The 23,361-nt window shown below is 37.8% G+C and overlaps 1 protein-coding gene across 1 annotated transcript in view; it reads right to left on the bottom strand.

Moving 5' to 3' along the window:
- Positions 1–748: 748 nt before the first annotated feature.
- TMEFF2 (transmembrane protein with EGF like and two follistatin like domains 2) overlaps positions 749–23,361 on the bottom strand; it is a 230,600-nt gene continuing 207,987 nt past the window's right edge. Inside the window, exons 8-10 of the mRNA XM_047085434.1 lie at positions 6,540–6,663; positions 4,343–4,501; positions 749–982 (exon numbers count right to left, since the gene is read on the bottom strand). Coding sequence (XP_046941390.1) covers positions 886–982; positions 4,343–4,501; positions 6,540–6,663 — 380 coding nt within the window. The 3' untranslated portion in view covers positions 749–885. The remainder of the gene's footprint in view (positions 983–4,342; positions 4,502–6,539; positions 6,664–23,361) is intronic.

Raw genomic sequence — 23,361 nt, 5'->3', positions numbered from 1 at the left:
CTCTATAATATAAATGCAACAAGGTGCTTCTGAGAATCCACGACTCTGGTGTTTCCCTTTTAACGGTGTTATTAAATTTTTCTCCAAGTTGTTAATTCCGCTCACCTAAATGGAATAGATTTTGTGCTGTGTGTATTCCTGATATGTATCTCGTTCCAGATCCTTCAGGTATATGCACTTAATGGGGGGAGTCTAAGATGTCTTCCAAATAAAAACCAATATCTTCTTTCCCCCTTTTTTATGAGTTATAAAACACTTTCCCTCCCTTTTTTCTTTGATTTAGTTTATATGCCAGAGGTTTTTCAGCTCTGGGGATGAAAATGGAAGACCGGGGAAGTTGATGAAATAGAGATGATTCGGAGATCTGAAATATTTTACCCTCACTCGATACAAAGAAAATTATTTTTTCTCTTTTCCAATAACCATCATTTCCCTTGATCTTGGAATCACTCAAAACCTAGCCACTGAGTCCTGTATAAACTAATGCTCTGTCTCAAGGTGTGGGGAAAGATGAACTACTGGTACCTGTACAGATTGTACTAGCTTGATTATATTTACAGTTATGAGATACCGCACATTTAAGAATGCCAATTTTTTCTCATCACTGAGTATTTATTATATATAACAAATACATGGGAAAGAAAAAACTATATTGTGTGATATAAATAGTTTATTTACATTACAGAAAAAACATCAAGACAATGTATACTATTTCAAATATATCCATACATAATCAAATATAGCTGTAGTACATGTTTTCATTGGTGTAGATTACCACAAATGCAAGGCAACATGTGTAGATCTCTTGTCTTATTCTTTTGTCTATAATACTGTATTGTGTAGTCCCAGCTCTCGGTAGTCCGGCCACTGTGCAACATGCTCCCTTTAGATTAACCTCGTGGATGCTCTTGTTGTGTTGTCTGAACTGTAGTGCCCTGTATTTTGCTTCTGTCTGTGAATTCTGTTGCTTCTGGGGCATTTCCTAGAAGGTTGGAAAGTTCACAGATCTTAGTCCAGTGCTATACCTAAAATTTGGTCCTACAATTACAGACTGAAGTCATGGATTAAGCAAACTGTCGAAATATTTCAGACCAAAGAATTTATTAGCAGCAGAAGCTGGGATTATGTTGGAAGATTTTTCCTGTTTGCTTCTCCTTGCCACCGCGTTTAAGCATTTGTTGAGGAGAACTGAGGAACAGAGGCAGAAGTCGGGGAGGAACGCGGTTACCTAGTCTTGCGCTGCTCACTCAGTAAGGCAGAAGAATGACTCAGCACAATGCGATCAAGCAAGTTGTGAGCTCATCTCCTCTCACTTTAAAGGTCTTCAACAATTTTGTATTTTAAATGTCCTAAGGATGAATGTTATATTGACATTTCAGTGCTACAAGTTTAAATTCTATCCCACCAGAGAATGAGCCAACTGTTAATATCTGATATGTACTGAAAAGAGATATTGTTCCGGTCCAGCCTAATATCACTTTTACATATTAATACTCTCAACTAGAGACATAAATTGGGACCTGTTATTTAGCTTCTATAAAAAGCTAAATTTAGTCAAATTATCTGAAAAGCTCTGATCTGTCTGGTGTCTTTTCTCTTGTAACAAAAGAATGCTTTGACGATGCAAATAAGAACAACGATGTAAAGTTCATATCAAATCCTATTATAGTAAGATGGGCATCGGGGATTAGATATTCATATGTATGTTCATACGTGAATAAATATTTCAGAATATATATTTATATTTTTTCCAGGGGTGTGGCAGATCTGTCAAAATGAACGTGGAGCCGAAAGTCGCATTCCCAGCAAGTCGGAGCTAGAGATAAAAAGATTAAAAATCCATCTTCCTAACAGGGCAACTCTTTTCATTCCAGAACATGTCTCTGGATGTCTATAATTTTAAGACACATGTTGTATTTAGAAGGAGGACAGATGTTTGACTAACATAATAAAAAAAAGGGGAAGCAATTAGAAAAAAAGAAAGCGGGAGGAGGAGAAGAGAGAAAAAACAGGAGAGACCAGGTGATGGAGAAATTAAAAAAAAATTGAAGAGAATGAGCAGACCTCTGCTTGGTGCAATTTCATAAATATTTTAGCAACTGGGTATGTTGGAATGGGTCTTGACAGGCAAGCATGGTCAAGGTGGCCAGAAAAAGGGAGGGTTTGGGTGACGGGCAGATGGCCTCGTTGGAAAATCTGGTTTTGGAGCAGAATGTTCCCATGAGAATGAAATGAATCCACACTGGGCAAAGTGCGGCTTGTTGACTAGTATGACTCCTGGAAAGACTCTGGGAGACTAGGACATCCCAGGACAGATTTATAAAACGTGTTTCAATAACGGTAACTTACCTCACGTACTCCTCCTCAGAAGTAAACAGAGAATAGGTTTTGTTTTGTTTTAACGTGGAAAATGAAAACGGCCATTTGCCTGGAAAAAATGGCTTCCTCTAATTTGGAGCTCAGTTTAGGCTGTCGTGAGCATCAGAACACACAACGTCATGACCAGCCGAGGGGCAGGATGAGCAGTGGTTAAGGGCGCAGGCTCTTGCACCAGGCAGCCTGGACTCCAGAGCTGTCTTTATTGCTCATGTGTAAACTTAGCAATTTGCTAGCTTCTCACACCTCAGAGCCTCTGTTTTGAAAACGGGGATACCTGTTCCTTTCTCACATTATTAAATATGTGTGTGTGTGTGTGTGTGTGTGTGTGTGCGCGCGCGCGCATACGTGCACACCCTGGGCATTCCAGCTGTTCTTATTATGTATGGGAACAGGACTGTGGCTAATAACAAACTTGAGGACATATGCTAAAATATTGAAAGCTTTGCATTTTTGTCAGTACAGGAAGTAGCAAATCCAACAGTTATGAGATCAGACCCATTAATATGAATTTGGTTGCTCGTGTACATTGTGTAGATATCAGAAGGCTCAAGCCCCTTAGAGTAACATGGCACCATTTCTTGTGTTTTAGATTCTTTTCTATCTTTCCTTTATACTCAGTATTTTTGGTTTCCTGAGTTATCTTTATGTTCCCTAGAATCTATTTTAACATAATCCATTGACTCACTTGGCATCTAAACGTGAGAGTCTAGTTGATGAGCTCAACTTGGCTTCGAGCAGCACAAAGCTCCAGTCGATGATCTTCCCTTAAGCTTTTAGGCCCAGAAAGGATTTATGAACCATATTTTGTCTTTTTCAAGAGCAAATGCCACACTTGTCCTCAAAGAAGATAGTGCAATACAGCTACAGAGATGTATTATGGCCTTTATTTTCTAAAGATATGATGCTTTATTTTATTTTCCTGTCTGTAGAAAAATAATTTTGGAGGAAACCTTCTGATTTACTACAGAGCTGTATAAATGAATGAAAGTTTAAATGTCTTGTGAATTTGGCAAAAACCTTGAAAAACTTTCTTGGAACTTTTATCTCAAGGAGGATGAAATCGGGTCAGAAAGAAGTATCTTCAATCATATGGCTGGTTAGACATGGCGTAAATAATACGAGTTTGGTTGCCATGAATTGACACACTGATAAAATTAAGCAAGTAAATACCTGGCCTTACTTCCTTTACCTCAAGCACAATGGCAAACATCACTAATTAACCAGATTTTTCTCTCCTGTTGAAACTGGATCCAGAGGGATCTCTCTCAGTCTAACTCTCCAGGAAACAATTACCATTTGATTGTCCTGGAGTTTGATATAAATGCTTATCGTCATATTTGCTGCCTGTTCCCTATACCAAAGGTTTGCATGTACTGCAACATAATCTTTTTAAATTATAGCTGCTGTCTTTGAATTTTGTGATTAAAAGCTATTTCATTAACTTAAGACAAAAATGTACTTGTTTATATCAAATATGTTAAAAATGATTATATCTGTGAGTTACACTTGGAAATATAAGTACCACAAATGAGAGCTATACATTACCACGTTTCTAGGCCTTGTAACCAATCTATTCTGACCTCTTTTGGCATACTGATCTGAGTAAAGAAGGAAACACTGGTCATTTCATTAGTCTGTTTGTAGTTTGAATGAGGACTGACTTTTTATAGCTAAAAGAGAAGAGCAGGTTTAAACAAAGATTGGCATTATGCTTTAAAGAAAAAAGTATCTTTGCTTCAGAAATAAATAATCCTCATCAACATGAAAAAATAAGGAAAATAATTTGTACTATTCCAGCATGAAAATCGATGCTATTCATATGCTGTTATGATGAGGAAATTGGACTCCAGAGAATGGATGACCACAGAGGCCACAAAGGGACTCACATCTAGAGTGAACTGTTTCAGGCAAGGAGAAACAACATATTCCTTTATCTGGGTGGCCATTGAGCACAGGTACTGACCTGGTGATGCAGAGGACCACCACGCAGATGACAGCAATCTGAATGGTTCCAATCACAGCGGCGATTAAGACATACTGAAATCGTACAGGGCCGGGGACAACATACAGTACACTGTAGTCCTTTTTTTCACAGTGTTGACCAGTATAACCAGCATCGCACCTGGAAGAAATGAAGTGTCCGGTTACCTATAGCTGGGAGACTCATTTTTATAGTTGGCCCATACCCATTTATCTTCTTGTTTCTCTAAAAAAAAAAAAATGCTACTTTGTAGATACGGTTTTCTACTACTTATTTTCCACAAGATCTCCGTGTGTTTTCGGTTTCAAAAACATGAGGTTTTTCTTTTATACTCATAATAAGATTTTGAAGATAGGAGGGTTGGTAGGTAGTTTGTGATGATCATGTGAGAAGTAAGAGATGTCCAGAGGTAATTGTTCTTCCTATATATTTTTGTTCAAGTGAGCCTCACATTTTCTGTAACTTGCTCTTTAGTCAACCTAAGCCAACATGATTATCGTGAGAAAAGGTTTGTTTCGGAGGATAGGGGTAACAAACAAGGGCTATTTATTTATTTATTTATTTTTGGATAAAGCATTCTCTATGCTACTGTGAGAATAACTGTTGAAAAATGTTTAGACCAGAAGTACAACAAGCAATATCTTTATTGATCATAAAGTTGTCTACTTATGTTAGTTAAGTTTCAGTAAGAAGAAAAGTATGGTGTAGGCAATATAGTTCTGTAAAATAAACCCATGTGCTATTCATCTGAGAATGAATGCTGCTTCTCACTTACTCAGCCCTCATCAGAAAGCTCCAGTAGACCATCTTTGGGTTGCAACTAGCAGTTGACAATGGAATGAAGAACCAGTTCACATAACAATACCAATGAGGATCAACTTGTCATTGGCTTTGTGCAATTATTTTAGTACGTCACGTGGAATTTCTACATCCTGAGGTCTTTCCTTCTGCCTCAGAAGGGTTCAGTAATGGGGACCCTGGTAAGGATAAGAGAGCAGCAGGAACAAATCTCAGTTTTGTTCACTCTACCTGGCTTCACTGGAAGGTAGGTGTTAGTGTGTTCAGTTAAGGAAAACGTAAAAGGAAGACAGTTCTTGGGGGGGGGAGGTAAGAGACACAGAAAAAGAGGAGGAGGAGAAGAAGGAGGAGAGGGAAGAGGAAGAGAGAAGAGAGAGAAAGTCCTCTCACTGTATAGCAATACACAACCTATTTCATCATATGCCACTTGTATCTTCCTTTATAAAAATACATTTGTTTTTTGTTTTTGTTTTTTTTTTTTAATTTTTTTTTCAACGTTTATTTATTTTTGGGACAGAGAGAGACAGAGCATGAACGGGGGAGGCGCAGAGAGAGAGGGAGACACAGAATCGGAAGCAGGCTCCAGGCTCCGAGCCATCAGCCCAGAGCCCGACGCGGGGCTCGAACTCACGGACCGCGAGATCGTGACCTGGCTGAAGTCGGACGCTTAACCGACTGCGCCACCCAGGCGCCCCAAAATACATTTGTTTTTTAAGTTTGGCTTTACCATCTCTGAAATAATTATGTTCTATTCATGAATATTCAGCAGATATTTATATTTATTAAGTAAATCCAGGCAAGGAGTTTCTTTGGGTATCAACCTACTTAGAATCTGGGGAGGTACAGCTAATAATCTCACTATACAAGGCTTCTGGACAGCAAATCCGCAGAAAAGAGTATGTGTCTAGCAAAACCAAGATTGATAATATTTATTAGAACACCTGAAGGACTCTGGAAAAGACCTCCCAGAAGCGATCATGTTCTCTTAATGTATAGTCAGTCCCCATCCATTCATTTCAGAAATACTTACTGAGCACGTATTATGTGTCAAGAGCTATTCTATGTCCATGGGAAAGAGTGGTGAATAAACCAGAGGAGGAGGTTGAGTTTTTAAGAAGCTTGTAATGCCAAAAGTACAATTTAAAATGCTACTAGAAGAGTGTACATAATAATATGTTACATCGTACTCCCGTGTGTAAGGCACACCCACTTCAGGGCTTTCTAGTGGGTCTGTGTGGGGGGTGAGGGGGAGAGGCAGCGAAAAGTTTTGCTGAGCATCACTCAGTCAGACAGAATGCCATCCAATTCTCTGCAAACATCCAGAATTTAGTTTTATATTTTTACTTTCCACATTTTAATAGTTAAAGAGTGAAAACATTACCTGCAAGATGGCTCCTGCATATTGATAGAATGTTCACACTTTCCATGCATGCAGAAACCATTGTAATGTTCTGGGCAAGGTATGTGGTGCTCTCTTGCACTTTCTTCTAACTTGTTAGCATTCTCTGTGAATACAGATAAAAGCAGGCACCCCTTGTAAATACTTTCTTAGCCCAGTAAGACCAACCAGGACATTAAGAAGCAAAGCTATAGTAGGCAAAAATATTTAAAAGGGCAAGAACTAAAAGGCTAAGCTTCAGAAGAACGAGGGAGAAAGAACTGAAAGACCGACATCTTTACAATTGTGTTTAGAGATGAAACTGCAAAATTACCCAATGCTTTTCATGCTTTTATGCAATTTCTTCCATCTTTAATAGCCAGTGATGTTTCTATGAGTCGTCAGACAGCTTTAATTTTCCTTGTGTAGAGACTGTACATTGATCATAAAATAATTCAAGAAGAACTATCCTATTTTTTGGATTTCAAAGCCCAGCATAATGTCCCTAAGAGTAAATTGCTGCCGTACCTGGATACTTTCTCAGTGTGGGAGCTTAAAAGTCAAAATACGGCTGTGTTCAGTTGTTAAACAGACCTTTCCCAAAACCAATGCAAATTGCAACAAATGTATTCTTTCGGGCTTTTTCCATTTACCGTGAATGTGCATTTTACTAGCGTCCATACATTTTCTTATTGCCAAAATAAGGCTATCGAAAGAACAAACGTTATTTCAGAATCATTTATGTAGATACTAACACAGTACATATTGAATGCTGTGGGTGTATTCCGATGCATGGTAGCTGGCCTGTGTTAACAACGTCATGTGAAAGTTAAACTTACAATAAAGAAAAAGTTTGTGTTCTAAAATGAACCCTTTCCTCTATCATTAACGAGTTTTGTTTTCTTACGTTTCTACGAAGACATTAAAATACTTTTTCTGACCGTTAGCCCCAATACATTTGCTTGCTATTTGTAATACCATCTCTAAATAGTCTTTGGAATATGTTCACTTTTTAATACAAAGTTTTGTCTTTTTTGAGTCTCTTCTGTAATCTGTGGCCTGACCTGACAGACTTTAAAATTGTTGCCTAAGCACATGAAAACCAGAACTTTTTGACTCAGTCTAAGACGCTCTTCCATCCCACTGACATAGAAGTAATGGAAGCAGCGGTAATGGAAGATTAAGAATGAATTACTATTTTCATGAAATAGATTATTTCCTATTATTTCACGTAGAGGTATAGCTTTTATTACAGTGCATCCTTATAGTTTTGTATTGACGATCACAGATGATGTGTATATTCATCAGGAGAAAAAATACCTTCAATATTGGTGAATCAGACAAATGCATTATTTATGTTTAAGCAGAGCTCTAAAATATCTACTATACCTTTTAAGGTCTAGGTGTCCTCTGCATAACTTTAAAGTTTGAAGTATATCGTCAAATATGTTAAGTGTTTTCTTGCGTGGGAATATTTGTGTACATTTGAATGATGGGTAGTATTTCAAATCACATACTCAAATTAATAAAGGATTTGTCACAAGCTGCTAGAGAGACTGGAGATTACATTTAAATCATTCATTTGTTCTATATTTGTGTCTCTTTACCTACTTAGGTTATATTTTGTTTGCACTGTATCTCTAATATTTCTACTTTGGTGAATATAGTTAAAATTAATGAACCGCTTCCATGGAAAAGACGAAGAATATACAAAACTTTCTCTTTTGTCTTCTCCCATTTTTCCAAGCTACTTTGGAATTGTGTCATGGTGTTTTGGGCACACACATTAGAGCCTCAGTGAGCAAACACACAAAAAAGTGAAATAAGTAATGTTGGGTGCAATTTCCAACATGGGAATATGTGATTAAACTGGAAGCAGGCCAATCATGGTATTTCGATGTACCTTGGGAATGGCTTGTGGTCATTCATAAATCCATAGAGAAGATTAGGCTCATTTGCTGATGCTGCCAGGAGGCTACAAGCTGCAGTGGTCAAACCATGCACCTGCTGTTTAAAGGCGACTTTCACAGTGGGCTTTGCCAGCCAGCCCCACTGCTTATGTAACGAACCAGCACTGATTCTCATTCTTAGCTCTGGATCTTCTCCCCATGACAAACTATTCAACACTTGTATTCAGTGTTTGTTAGTAACTCTTCAGTGCTTCTGCACACCTGCACGGAGGGGAATTTTCTGTAACGTCCCTAAATTTCAGTTATACATCGTGATTTCCAGCCTATTTTTTGAACACATCTTATTAGGACTATTTTTCTTTTTGTCAGTTGCTGAAGAAGATCAAGAATTTTCTTAACTCCAAATCCGTTTTTAGGCAATTTTATTTTCAACTCCGTCCCTCACCCCATTCTGCTTTTGTTTCTGGATTGATACCATATCCACAGTTATGAACCAAAGTCCAAGGGCAAAGTAAGAGCTTGTTTGAGTTAGACTGTTGCCTTCGTGTAGTAAGAACCAGATACTTTCACAAAGTTTATTACCCAGATAGGATGATCACGTGTGAGGGGAATAGTTTCTACCATAAAATCTGCTAATTCACACCATTCCTTATGAGCTTGGAGTGCTCTGTTACGCTACTCATAGGATACTGTCAAATGAGAAAGTTAGAGAGATTGAAAATAAATGAGTAGAAGAAATGATCCCTGAGCAAGAAAATGAGGAATCATCAATATATGTCAACAAATTTATAGTCAATCCAACCAAGTAAACCAGTTGATTGAAAACCTGAATGTATAACCACTTCTAGTAATGCAATAGACATATTTTAGAAATGAGATTTAAGTATATTAAGAAGAATAGAGACACAGAAATCTAATATTCCGAACAAATATGTGTATGGATGATAATATTGGTGATCCTGATGTTTATGCACACAGAAGCATTTCAAGATTCAAAAAATATAAAAATTACGCTTTGGCAGTCCATGTTTCCTACAGTGGCTGACAATTTAGATGTCAATTTCTCTGTCCTCCTTTGAAAAAGAGGTTTAATGTAAGGGTTGTGTTCTTTCTGCTAAAAGAGATAGTGACAATGGTAGAAACTCTTCGTGTTTTTGTTTAAAATCCTTAACTGATTTCCCACCCAATTGTTTACAAAGGATTTATGCTGAAAGAGATCCGGACCCTTTTAAGAAACAATTTCTGGTATAATCTGAGTTACCTGTAGCAGTTAACAGGACTTCATACCTATTGCTAGTCAACGCTCCAGTCAAGAGCTATAGAGGTGGGTTGCTCTAAAGCACAGCTGCATGTATCATTTCTGTCCTTGTGCTTTCAGAGAAAGAGATGGGTGAGGGGGGGGAAAGAGACAGGGAAAGTTTCTACCTTACCACAAGGCAAGTAAGGGAAGTAGTTAGAAAAGGGGCAGAGGCAGGCCAAGCAGTTCCGAGACTTAAATCTATATAACCTGGAGTGTGTGTATGTGTGTGTGTGTTCAGCGTTATTCCTGCCTTCCTCTTCCCCCAAAGCTGGGAATAATTTGATTAGAGAATTCATCTGGCAAAGAAACACATTATGGACTGAGGCAGAAATATGAGAGTGTAAAACTGGACTGAAACTATCCACATCTCCGAAGAAACCATGTTTCCTTGGACAAAGGTTAGAGTGTGGCAAAAGGAGCTTCATGGTCTCTATTCAAGTACTCTTCAGGGTGGGGTGCCCTGAGAAGCCAACCTGAACTTGCAAACCTAGAGTCCTAGTTGCAGAAATGGATGCACAAAACTATTAGTGTCTGATGCTATTAAGTATTCACTCAGTCAACCCATTTCTCTTGTTCTGATGCTCTGTTCTCTGAACAGTCTCAAAACAATTTGACTTCTGTGCAGCCTACAAATTGGGAATGGCTTTAACTGTACCACCTTGGGTTTCTCATCCATTTGACAATTATATTTCATATGAATTGAACTGACTGGTTCTGACTTTTCTGTGTACTTTTTGGGGGGCTGGGGGGGGGAGGGTGAGTCAGCTTTCTCCAGCCCACTCACTTTGGGTATTTTGTAAGATCAAAGTTCTGTAGCTACAAGCCCTACCCATAGTGCACTGTAATCTGGGAGGCCTTTCGGGGGCTGATCAGATGATATTTCTCTGGAGATAGCCCGGTTTTGCTTTAATCAGGCCTTTTTTTTTTGAATCTATACAAATCCCTTATGTCACTGATTCTCTAGGAGTGGTCTGCTTCTGTGTAAGGATTTCCGAGTAAGTTGGAAAGATCCTAAACCAGAGGTAACATCGAAGATTCAGTGGATGTTTTCGGGAGCCAGATTTCCACTGCACATTTTTAAGCAACTAGAACTTGTTCAGTAAGTGAATGAAGAGTAGTGGGTTTCTGGTGGTGTTAAAAAAAAGCCTTCTTACTATTGTGCAGATTTTGTAGTGTTACTGTTTTGTAGTAACAAAAGTGTAGTGTTACTTGATTGTTTCAGACTTCTAGGTTCTTTGAATTCTAAGAGTAATATTTGTTTCTATTGCTAATAGTTACTTAAAATAAATTACCAATAAATATTTACTAATATTTAATGTGAAATATTATTACTTTTGATATGCTGGGAAAAAGAATTAGACAAATAGGGACATTATTTAGGTATTGTAAATAAAGGAAATCACTTTGCCTGAATTATGGGAACATTTTACTTTATCAAAGGGTATAAAATATCTTAAATATTTACAATGCCCATAATTCAGACGTTCTAGCCTAAAGTGAACTCCCCTATGCATTATCTTCCTTTTGGAAAAAAGTATGCTTGTGGATTTAAATTTAATTACTTTTTTTAGATGTTTATTTACTTTTGACAGAGAGGGCAAGAGCACAAGCAGGGGAGGGGCAGAGAGAGAGAGAGACAGCCAGTCGGAAGCAGGCTCTGCACTGACAGCTGAGAGCTTGATGTGGGGCTCAAACTCATGAACCGTGAGATCATAACCTGAGCTGAAGTTGGACGCTTAACCGACTGAGCCACCCAAGCGCTCCTTAAATTCAATATTTAACAGCATGCTTTCACATCATAAATTATCTTTGACAAGTGCAGACATACGTGTAACATCATTTCATTTACTACCTTTTTAACAAGCTTTTCCTATGGGCACACACAATGTGCCACACCTTTCCAACAAATGAAGTCTTCCATTGTGAAGATATTTATATAATATTTTTGTTTTTTACATTTAATAATGGCACAAGGAAAGCCCAGCACCGAAGTAGTCATATACTTGCACACCTGTTGTGATTACTAGATTTTACCTGTCCCCTACTTCCTGCCAGAGCTCTAAAGCAGTTTGAAAATAGTTTTATTTAACGAACATGAAAAAGAAAAATTGTCTTCATTTCTATTATATTTATATTGTGTCTGGGACAGAACCAAATTATGAATTTAGAAGTAAAGTCATGATTGTCCCTGTTGTTGATTAGAGTTGGTTTCAGAGAAAATATGTAATTCTTAGGATTTCGTGTCCTTATCTTTATCACGTATAAACATATGAGGTGGCAGTAAAGCCTCATATCTTGAATATGAGCTTGAATTATAGTCGAGGGTTTTTAAAGACCAGAAAAGTGTTCCTATTGAACAGGTTCTGAACGTAATGCAATAGGAGGTCTTGCAACTTGTATTTGTTCTTCTTAACAAATTCTATAATAGCTTCACCTGCTGTCATGGTTTCTTCAAGGCGCAGATGAGTAGATGAGAAGAGTCTCTCCTTTTTTAAAGCCTCTAAGACAGAGACTCAAATGAGAATCCTAGCTAAAAGCGACAGCTAGGGCAAGGGACATGAAGGCATTTAAAGACACAATCGATTCTCAAGTTTTGTAAAGAGCAGTCCCAATCTTCCTAGTTATTTAATGTCTGTTAAAGATTTGGAAAAATAACTTCAAAACAGAAACAAAGTCCTTGGCTACCAATTCAACATTTCTTCTACCAGTGGAACCTATTTTTTTCGGAAGAATAATGGAAACTATTTGGATCCACAATTTTGCCAGTTAGGCAGTGGTCTGGGTTGGGAATAGGATGGGTAGAGACAGAGAGAAATTCTTTTCTTTTCTTTTTTTTATTTTAGAGAAGGAGAGGGATAGAGAGGGCCAGAGTGGGGGTGAGAGAGAGAGAGAGAGGAAGAGAGAGAGAGAGGAAGAGAGAGAGAGAGAGAGAGAGAGAGAATATCTTAGGCAGGCTCCACGCTTAGTGCGGAGCCCCACCTGGGGCTCAATCCCAAGATCCTGGGATCATGACCTGAGCTAAAATCAAGAGTTAGATGCTCAACTGACTGAGCCACCCAGGCACCCCAGAGAAATTCTTTCTTACCCTACCATTGATCGGGCACTAATATAAAATGTGAAATGTGGTTATCCATATTACCACTTGCATATATAAATATTCTTATTGGACATTAAAAAACTAAAATAAAGTGGAAGAAAACAAATTTTCATGTTACTACATTCTCAGGCACAGCCTTAATGACGTTATTCAAGAATTGCTTGAATTTAAATTGGAAAAAGTACCAGCATCTGAAATAGACATAGTAATTTGGGGACTGGAGTGATTGAAATGCAACAATGTTGCATGATTATTTGCATGGGGTTTATTATCTCAGTGTCTACTGGTAACATATTTCCATAGGTAAAAGTGGGGAAATCTGTGAAATCTCGGGAAAGAAACTTGTACGTAAACATTTTAACTTATGACATCCAAATACAGTTATTACAATTCCAGGATTTGGCATCCCAAGGCTAAATCACAGATTTAGCTATAAATTCCAGACCTCCAACACACACACACACACACACACACACACACAACACACAACACACACACGCACGTTTATTATTAAAAGAAAAGTAAGCAGATTTTGAGCCATTTGCTCTGTCTTCTGCCTCAGAAATGCCTTGCCTGGCTTCGGTGGCACAGCCCTCCAAAGCATGAAGGGAGCAGGCTACTGGGAGAAAGCGTACCCTGCCTCTAATGGTCCTTTTTCAAACTTCACCATTCAGTCAAGAGCCTATTAACTCTCAGCAAGTGGGTAACTCCTATAGGTTTAGAGGATTTAGCTTGAAGACCTTTTCAAAATACAGTATTTCATGGAACTTTAGATGTCTTTGACAACACTTCATAAATATCAGGCCTTGAGAAGAGGTAGGGATCATTAACCTCTCAGGAGTCCAGAGTTGCCTTAAGCTTATCTGGGGCAATTTGCTATATAGCTCTCCCCACTGAGCTTTTCCTGCAGCAACCCTTCTTGCATCCAAGCTGCTCTTGGAAGACAAAGTTTACTACAAACTTCAGAGAAAGAAAAAAAAAAGTACGGGAAGCCATTTTATGCCAAGAATACCCCCCTCCCCTTCTTTTTTTTGTCTTAAACTAAACCTATGCACATCTGGCCGAATTTATTTGCTCAGTGGCCAACTGGGCATCCTTTCTTAGCGAGCCTGTTTGGCGACAATGCTGAAAATGACGGTGTAAGTGACAGAGGGCTCAGGTCCTGTCTACTTCTGCCTTCTGGGCTATGCGAGTCAAGCTGTTTTTTCCCTGCAGATACAGAAATGGTTAAGGGGTTCTGATAGACCTTCCCAGGTGACACGTTTGTTTTCCTCTGTGACACTAAAGTTGCTAACCAATAGAGAGCGAGGAGGATTTAGATAGGAGCGTGCACTGAAATGCAGCAGAAAAAAGGGTTTTAATAATGTAAACAGGACAAAAAAATGGCTTGTGTTAATCTGTTACATGAATATTTCTCGAGCACTTGCTATGTGTCTGTGCTATGTACCGTAGGTAACATACTGTATCCATTGGTCGTCTCCCCATGATTTTGTTTGTCGTCTTCTAAACACAGCTAAGAAAACCGATCCGCATACAAGGTGATGATAGTACATCTACATTTACTGGAGAATCGACCACATGCCCAACATTGTGTTAACACTTAATATGATAAAAATGTATTCTCTATCACCGCTCTTTAACGTAGATTTATAAAAATCCCATTTTGTATAAATGAGGAAATGCAAGCTCAAATAGGTTTAATTGCTTATCTTAGAAATTTGCACAATTGATGGGCAGACCTGGGGTCAAAGCCAGGGCTCTCGCCAGTGTAACATGCAGAGCAGGTAGTCAAGAACTCATTAAGACAGAAGATAGTATCTGGCCTCCATATCTTACTTATTGTTTGCCCTTTATGATTCCTGACTATTTATCCCACGTGGATCCTGCTGCTGCTCTGAAAACTGGTTCTTTTCTTTTCTTCTTCCTTCTATCCTGGGAAAGATATCTTGTCCAAGGCCAGACCATCATGAGTCCCAATCTCTCCATCCTCGTCAAGGGCCTCTCCATCACTGATCTTTCTCTCCTGTATCTTCAACCCTCCTCCGTTCTTTGCTCCTTGCCACTAGCATTTAAACATTTTTGAATGTCTTCCTTCTTACAAATTTACAAAATGCTGGGTGCCTGGGTGGCTCAGTTGGTTAAGGATCTGACTCTTGATTTTGGTTCAGGTCATGATCTCATGGTTGTGAGATCGAGACCTGAGTGGGGCTCTGCACTGCTCTCTTCCTCAAAATAAATAAACATTTAAAAAAATTTTACAGACTTCTCTTAATGCATGTCCCCTCATAGGTCTCTTGTCTCCTTTCTCCTCTTCTTAAGAAGCTAAACTTCATGAAAGTGTTGTCTCCACTCCTATTCTTTACTTCCTGCACTAAACCCCATTCACTACCCACTGCTCTCTGGTCACCCCTGCAGAGAAACTGCTGGCACCACAGTCGACCCACAATATCCTTTTTTTTTTTCATTTTAAGACAAAAATTTAAGTCTATTTATTTTGAGAGAAAGCAAGTACAAGTGGGGGAGAGCAAAGAGAGAGAGGGAGAGAGAATCAGAAGCAGGCTCTGTGCCCTGTCAGTGTGGAGCCCAATGTGGGGCTTGACCTCACCAACCGCAAGATCATGACCTGAGCTAAAATCAAGAGTCTGCCACTTAACCAACTGAGCCATGCAAGCACCCGGAACCACAACGCCTTTCTTGATAAAACTAATAGTCTCTTCTCAGATGTCAGCTGTCCCGATCTGTCAGTAATTTGATACAGCTGACCACTTCCTCCACTTCCTCCTTTGTTAAGTTTTCTCTTCCCAAGGCTAATACACTACGTACCTCTTGGGTTTTTTGTTTTTGTTTTGTTTTGGTTATTCTTTCTATATTTAGGTATTCTTTTTTTTTTTTTTTGTACCTATTTTGTAGGTGTCTCTTTTCCAACTGATTCCTTAAGTATTGATGCTTTCCTAAAGTTCTTCTCTTTTTATACTTTAACCAACCTCCCCCAGGAGCCCATCCTAACTCAGGGCTTCTGTTGTCACCTAAATGCCTCTGACCTCCAAATTCTGATTACTCAGCCCAGATCACCTTTTCTGAGTCCTTACAAGGCTAACCTGTATTGTGAGGTGACAAGAAAGGACACGCATTATTCATCTTAAATTTATTTGCGTTGGGACCCTCTCTCTTCTTTATAGTAACATTTTGTGGGACTCTTTCACCATCCTCCGTTCTGGGAAACATTGCATTGGACCGTGGCATCTGTAGATTTTTCACATAGCTGCAAACATAGAAAATGGGAAATGTTTTAGGTTTTAGGTAAAAGAAGGAGACCACTCGCCGGGGGGCTTTAGCCACGCAAGGCTCCTGAAGGCTAAGGTGGATTGATGAGTTAATACACCTGTTACTCATTCAGGGCACATAAGAAAACTTTGCACTGGACTATACTTTCTCTTAGGTCAAAGGCTGTGTACTGTTTACTGTAACATCTCCAGGGTGTAGTGTAAGGACTGGCACAAAATGGGTGTGCAGTAAGTAGTATGAATGAATGAATAAATAGTATAGGAATAGGCAACGTAAGTGCAAGCCACAGGTACCTTGGTGTGGCAACTTTCAAAAGACTAGTGCCTCTTAGCTGTTTGCATCAAAGAGTCAGCCACACTTGGATAATGTGTTCTCAAAGGCACATATAATCCCTACTTTAAGCGGCAAGATAGGGTGTAATGTGGTGGAGAACTGTAATACACTCAATAGAATGTATATATTCAGGGTGACAGGAGTAGACGCACAGGTAAAAGCCTATCTGCTATGCCCCTCCGTCTTTGTCAGCGAAAGGCCAAAGGCTGGAGAGCAAAAATGTGTTGCCAACCATAAAGAACAAAAAAGACACCTATAAATGACTTGAAAGTGCAAGTATAGGCAATTGATGGGTTGATGAGTTTGCACTTTTCTCCTGTATGATGTCATGGCCCAAAAAGGGCAATTAGAGAAATTACAGTGTAGATTTGGATTCATTTGCAAAGTTGGAGTACTGCCATTTGTTAGTACCTGACCAAATTAATGTAAGTGATTCTCATCGAAAGGGTTAGAAGGCACACCATCTTTTCCAATATTCGGTGATGAGACATAATTTTAAGAAACAAATGGAGCTGATTGTGCTGTGGGTGTTTCTGAAAGTTGGTTTAACATTTCAAATTAGCATTCTAAATAAAACTGTTAATAAAAAAGTCATGGAGTCAACTCTAAGCAGAATTTTATAGTTTTTCTACGAAGTAATTTCGGAACATAGCATAGCCCCTGAACAGTTTAATGGCATTGAAAAGTTATTCTGTTTTGATGGTATTTCTCAATGATATCTTCATCTAGGTCTACAAATCAAGTATTTTTGTGTTTAAGCAGAATAAGACAGCTAGTAAAGGTGGTATTGTTTCCTAAAATAAAACTGTTAGTGATGTGATAATTCATCACAGATTTATTTCCATGTAGTTTCTCCATTTATCCTGTTCCGGAGACATGATAATACAAATGCACAGCCTTTTATCATGGCTCATATACACTGTGTTTTTTTTTTTTTTACCCTCACTAAAACTTTATGTCTAATGGTTATTTGGTAATATAATAGCCATATATGTTATCATTAGGTACTGTATTGGGCTGAATAATGTGTTCCCCCCAAACTCATGCCCACCTGGAGCTTCAGAATGTGACATTATTTGGTAATAAGTTATCAGTTCAGATGAGTTCATACTGAGTTAGGCTGAACTCTAAATCCAATGACCACTCTTAGAAGAAGGTTATATGAAGACACACACGTAGAGGGCCATGTGGAGATGGACGCAGATTGGAGCTATTTTGCTACAAGCCAAGAAATGCGGGAGCCACCAGAAGCTGGAAGAGGCAAGGAAGGATTCCCTCTTTGAGACTTCGGAGGGAGTGTAGCACTACCAACACCTTGATTTCACACTTTTGGTCTCCAGAGCCAGGAGACTATAAACTTCTGTTGTTTTACGTCACCCAGTTTGTGGTAATTTATTATGAAAGCCCTAGCAATCTAATACAGTCACAGTCTAGCAACCAAACGGTTACACTAATAATTTCTTTTTATTTTGCATCTTTTATTTCTTAAAAAAATTTTTTTTAATGTTTGTTTATTTTTGAGAGAGACAGAGACAGAGTGTGAGTGGGGGAGGGGCAGAGAGAGAGAAGGAGACACAGAATCCGAAGGAGGCTCTGGGCTCTGAGCGGTCAGCACAGAGCCCGACGCGGGGCTCGAACTCACCAACCACAAGAACATGACCTGAGCTGATGTCGAACTCAGCTGAAGTCAGCTTAACCAACTGAGCCACCCAGGTACGCTTTTTATTTATTTTATGAAATATATTTTTTAATAATCCACATGGAATCAGTGAAAATAAAGATTGGTTTAAGCTAGTATGTGACCTGGATGGCCTTGGTTTATGTTTATTTTGCCAGCATGCTTTTACTCTCAAAAGTCTCTTAGTTTGGGTGGTAAATTATATGATTACCTTAGTTTAAATTTAGGTTGAAATATCTGTGGTTCATTACATTCCCAACACACACACACACAAACTATGTTTTAAGGTGCTGAAATGTCAAAAGATGCTAATAATCCCAGTTAAGAAGAATTTTTGAGATGATAGAAAACTTCATGGAAGAGGCTACATTTGTTTTTGATTTATTAATTCATTTTGTAAGAAAGACAGTTATCTTACATGATCATTTTGTCATACAACAAATGATGCTGCATTTTACCTTTATTTTTTTTTTGCTTTCACTTCTTTTATTTTTTTTTATTTTTTTTCAATATATGAAGTTTATTGTCAAATTGGTTTCCATACAACACCCAGTGCTCATCCCAAAAGGTGCCCTCCTCAATACCCATCACCCACCCTCCCCTGCATTTCACCTTTAGTAGAAAGAAGCAAATGACCAAGAATCAAACTGACATCAATGACCTTTCAACAATAAGATTCACAGGTCATATGTGGCATGTGATCTCCCACATTATCTCTATCTGCATTTTCAGAATGCCTGAATAGCTAATGCTTTATGGGATTCTGACTCATTAAGAAAATGATAGTTTATTTAGCATTTTTTGTTTAAGAAGGATAGGAGTTTATAGTACTCTATTAAGAAAATTTGAGGGGCGCCTGGGTGGCGCAGTCGGTTGGGCGTCCGACTTCAGCCAGGTCACGATCTCGCGGTCCGTGAGTTCGAGCCCCGCGTCAGGCTCTGGGCTGATGGCTCAGAGCCTGGAGCCTGTTTCCGATTCTGTGTCTCCCTCTCTCTCTGCCCCTCCCCCGTTCATGCTCTGTCTCTCTCTGTCCCAAAAATAAATAAACGTTGAAAAAAAATTAAAAAAAAAAAAGAAAATTTGAACATTAAATTTTCTTTCAAGTGGTATCCTTCAGTTAAATGCAAATATTTTTAATCTAGGACAATTCATTCCCCAAATATTCTAAATAGCTATGGGTTCTCTCTCTCTCTCTGTCTCTCTTCCCAATTTTGAACAACTGATTTGCTTCTCATACTACCTTAATTTCTACTTAGCGATAACTCTGAGTACAAAAAAACTGCTCTAGAAATAGTTAAGGCTGAGGTGTGGATCTTAGTTTCTTTCCAGTTGGACAGCATTTAGGGCTTGATATTGGTTATTAACTAAATGGTACTTATGGTCTCAAGTATTAGTTTACCTTTTAACAGGTCTAACACACTCCCAGTGTATAATTTACAGTCTCCAAGTACATGGTTAACCACTCAAGAAATCAATAGGGATTATAAAACATGTACAAATTTGAATTGAAGAAAGTCAAACACCTATTTTATCCATTAGAAATAAAGCAGCTGACATTTAGAATTAGAGCTTCTAAGGAAATAGAATGTATTTTGAAATAGAACGAGCACAAAATGTCTATTCCAGAGACAGTAGTGGACATAGCCAACTCAAACAAAGCACCTCACTGTTTCTGTAACGAATGCTATCCATATTAACCTACAACTTTGGGGGGGGTTCTTGGTATGTGGCTGTGTAGACCTTTGGATCCACAGAAGATAAGAAGCATGTTTTATCTTATGAGGTTTTGAAATTTACTAGATCTTGGTCCTACTTTTGCCTAATTAATTCATCAACCTATTTATTCACTTAAAAATACTGACTGATTCCCTCCTATGTGCCAAGTACTACAAGTACAGGCTATACAGTGGTGAATCAAACAGGCCAACTTTCTCTCCTGAAGGGCACACTTATTAGAGTGAGACGAGCAGTCTACAAAATAAAAAACAAACAAAAATCTAACATCTCAATTAGAAATGTTCCAGGGGAAAAATAGAGTATTCAGATATAGCAGAATAGGGTGGGAGGCCTCTTTAGAGAGTAAGGGAAGGCATATAGAGGAAGGAAGGATGAGAAAGAGCTGGTCAGGAGAAGAGTCTTGGGAAGACCCCTAGCTTTAGTAAATGGCACAAATGGGAAAAGACTGAAATATAGGAAAGAGACGTTCCAGGAACCAGCAAAGTGGCTACAGCAGAGGATGCCAAGTAGAGTAGAGAGAGGCCCAGGATGAGTTAGAGAATCAGTGAGTTCCTTTTTATGTAGAACTTCGTAAGCTGTGTTAAGGAGTACCAGTTTAAAGGGCAATGGGAAACCTACCATTTGGATAGTGTCAAGTAGATCTGACTAATATGAAAAATGAATCATTGAGGCAAAAGAGAAAAGAGAGAGAACAGATAGGAGACCATTGTAGTAGTGTGACTGCAAGACAATGTCCAAGTCTTGGACCTGGGTAGCGGCAATGGAGGGAGAAAACAAAACAAAGCAAAAAAAGTAGACTGAATATGACTTGTTTATGTGTTGTAACATGGGAGGAACAAATCAGATGACTTGGTTTTTGGCTTGAACATCTGGGTAGTGTCTTTTTTGTATAATGGAGAAGACTTGAGGAGAATCTATTAAGCTCTGAGGTATACACATGACAGATGTCTGGTTATGATTTTTGAGACTGCATCGAAACTTCTATGTTTATGTTTGGGTATGCAACAACATAATTGATGTTAAAGGTAGTAAATCCATAGTTTAGTAAGAAAATTATTAAAGGGTGAGATGTCTGTTAATAACATTAAGCAAATTTATGATTATTAAGTGGAAATCTTTAGTAGGAGGAAGGACATTTAAAGTAGGAGGAAGGACATTTATAATGGTCTACAAAGGATTTGAAGATGCAAATTTAAAAGCAAGATAAAAAATATCATGAAATGAAAGGGAAAAATTAGACTGTGCAAAAACATCACTGAGGAATGTTTTTAAGCAAAGCACTTTTCTCTCTTTTTGAAAAAATTATTACAAGAAAATATAAATTATTTAAAGATTATTGTAGATTCGCTGTCTTCAGTTACCATTTTATAAAATAGGTTCTATTTTGGCCAAAAGATTATTAAATTATGTTATTTCACTTTGTTTAGTTATTTACATAAGATTTTTTTGTAGCTATTATTTTATATGAGACTGCAATACCCCTAAATATTGGGTAAATATAAGGACATGAATGTGTGTGTGTGTGTGTGTGTGTGTGTGTGTGTGTGTGTGTGTGCATTTTTATCCTTGATATACTAGGAGGTAGAGGCCAGAAATATTCAATTATTCTCTAATGTGATACAGCAGCTCAAAGGCGGAAAGCTAGCTCCAGAGGTCATGTGTTCTCATTTATTTTAATGAACTTTTTTTTTTTAAAGAATAGTTCACATTTATAGAAAAGTTTCAAAGATGCTACAAAGAATTCTCATATACCCACAACCCAATTTTTCTGTATCTTTTCCTTTTTAATATGGTGTTTTCCTCACACTTTTTCAATGGTAAAGGATTGTCTTAGAGTTGTACATGTAGAGATAGGGGAAAAAATGAAAGAGGCAGTCACCTGGATAATTCCAAGCCAGAAAACAATTTTGTCTGAAAGATATAGATAATTGAGACAGAAATGTTTTTTTGCCTGGAGAGATCCCTATGATTGCCTTCCTTCTCCACTTGAATTTGCAGGTATAGCTATGACTATAGGTGTTTCACTTACTAATAGGAAACTGTGTATCATTCAATGTGAAGAATGTGGGGTTTTGAGAAGGCTAAATTGCTTAGTTTCTATATTTCTTTTCTTAAAAATAAAGTATATTGGGTATTTTTCATTCTAAAGGCAATTCACATTGATTTAAGGATAGTAGGAAATATAGAAAGTAAAAGGATAGAAAGTCTTCATTGTTTACAACCTACAGAACACCATTATCCACATTTAATTTATTTACTTCTAGTCTTTTTACTACATGTATTGTTTGTGTCTGTTTACTTAGATTAGATAATACACGGGATATTCTGTTGTTGTTTTTTTTTTTTTAAGCTTTGTATCAGGTTGTGTCTAAAAGCTGATAGCAAATAGCAGGACAGTTCAATTGTTGAGCATGGTATCTGATAAGTAGGGCAGTTAGTCTATCTGGACAAGAACCATTCTAATTGGAAATCCACAGCTTATGTTAGCTGGGCAGTAGTAGATAGTGCAGAGACTAGAATTTAAGAGATCATTGGTGGAAAAGAAAATGGTACCAACTTTTAAAAACTAATATAGTATTATATACCAAGAGACTCAAAAGCCAAGACTCATGTTGTAAATACGTCAATTACAGCATCTTTTATAAAAAAGGAAACTGAGAAACTACCCACATTTTCAGCAAGAGTATAATATAGTTAAGTAAGTTGTAGTGTAACTACATGGTAAAATATGATTCAACAAGAAACATTATGCCATAGAAAAAATTATGAAGGATTTTGATGGCATAGAAAAATGAGTAGGATACTAAAATATGTATTGCGTGGAAAAAATAAAAATTTGGAAAGAAATTACCAACATTTAGAGTTATTTTATCAGTGATTATCTCTGGGTAGTAGAGATAATTTCCTATAATAAATGTATTTTATTTTGATAAAAATACACCAATTAAAAAATAAAAGTATCAAGTGATTCTTCCTTTTTTTTTTGTGGGGAGACTAAAAAGGAATGATTTGGTCTTTGAACTTAAGAATTTTCTCTTACTTGATTAGTTTAGATTTAAATGAACAATATTAACAATCTCTCACAGTAGAAATGTGAAATCATAGTTCCCTTAGCTTATGAAAGCTTTAATATTCATTGTCTTCATGTCCTCATACTGTTTGCAGAAAACAGATTCTCTAGTTCCCAAACCTGACTGAGTGTATTCCCACACCCTTGGAGCTCCACAATCTTTTCTTTCATAGTTAGGACTGCCAGGGATGAAATAATTATTTTTGAGTGTCCGAACTTCCTTCATATCTCTATTTTTTTTTTTATTGGTCTCAGGTCACTGGAAGAACTGCTACCGTGTCCTGACTGTGGTTAGACATGACAAGACTGTCCTTTCAGAACCCTGCTAGACTTAAACACATACAGTGTGGGAATCCTGGTCTGAGAGTCAGAACAATGAATCTTTCACACCAATTAAGGAAGATCAGTTTATACA

Source organism: Lynx rufus, unplaced genomic scaffold (assembly GCF_022079265.1).
Source record: "Lynx rufus isolate CCGP_SWC_20201006 ecotype Redwood Valley unplaced genomic scaffold, mLynRuf1.p SCAF_2, whole genome shotgun sequence".
Taxonomy (NCBI): domain Eukaryota; kingdom Metazoa; phylum Chordata; class Mammalia; order Carnivora; family Felidae; genus Lynx; species Lynx rufus.
This window is presented reverse-complemented; position numbering and strand designations above follow the sequence as displayed.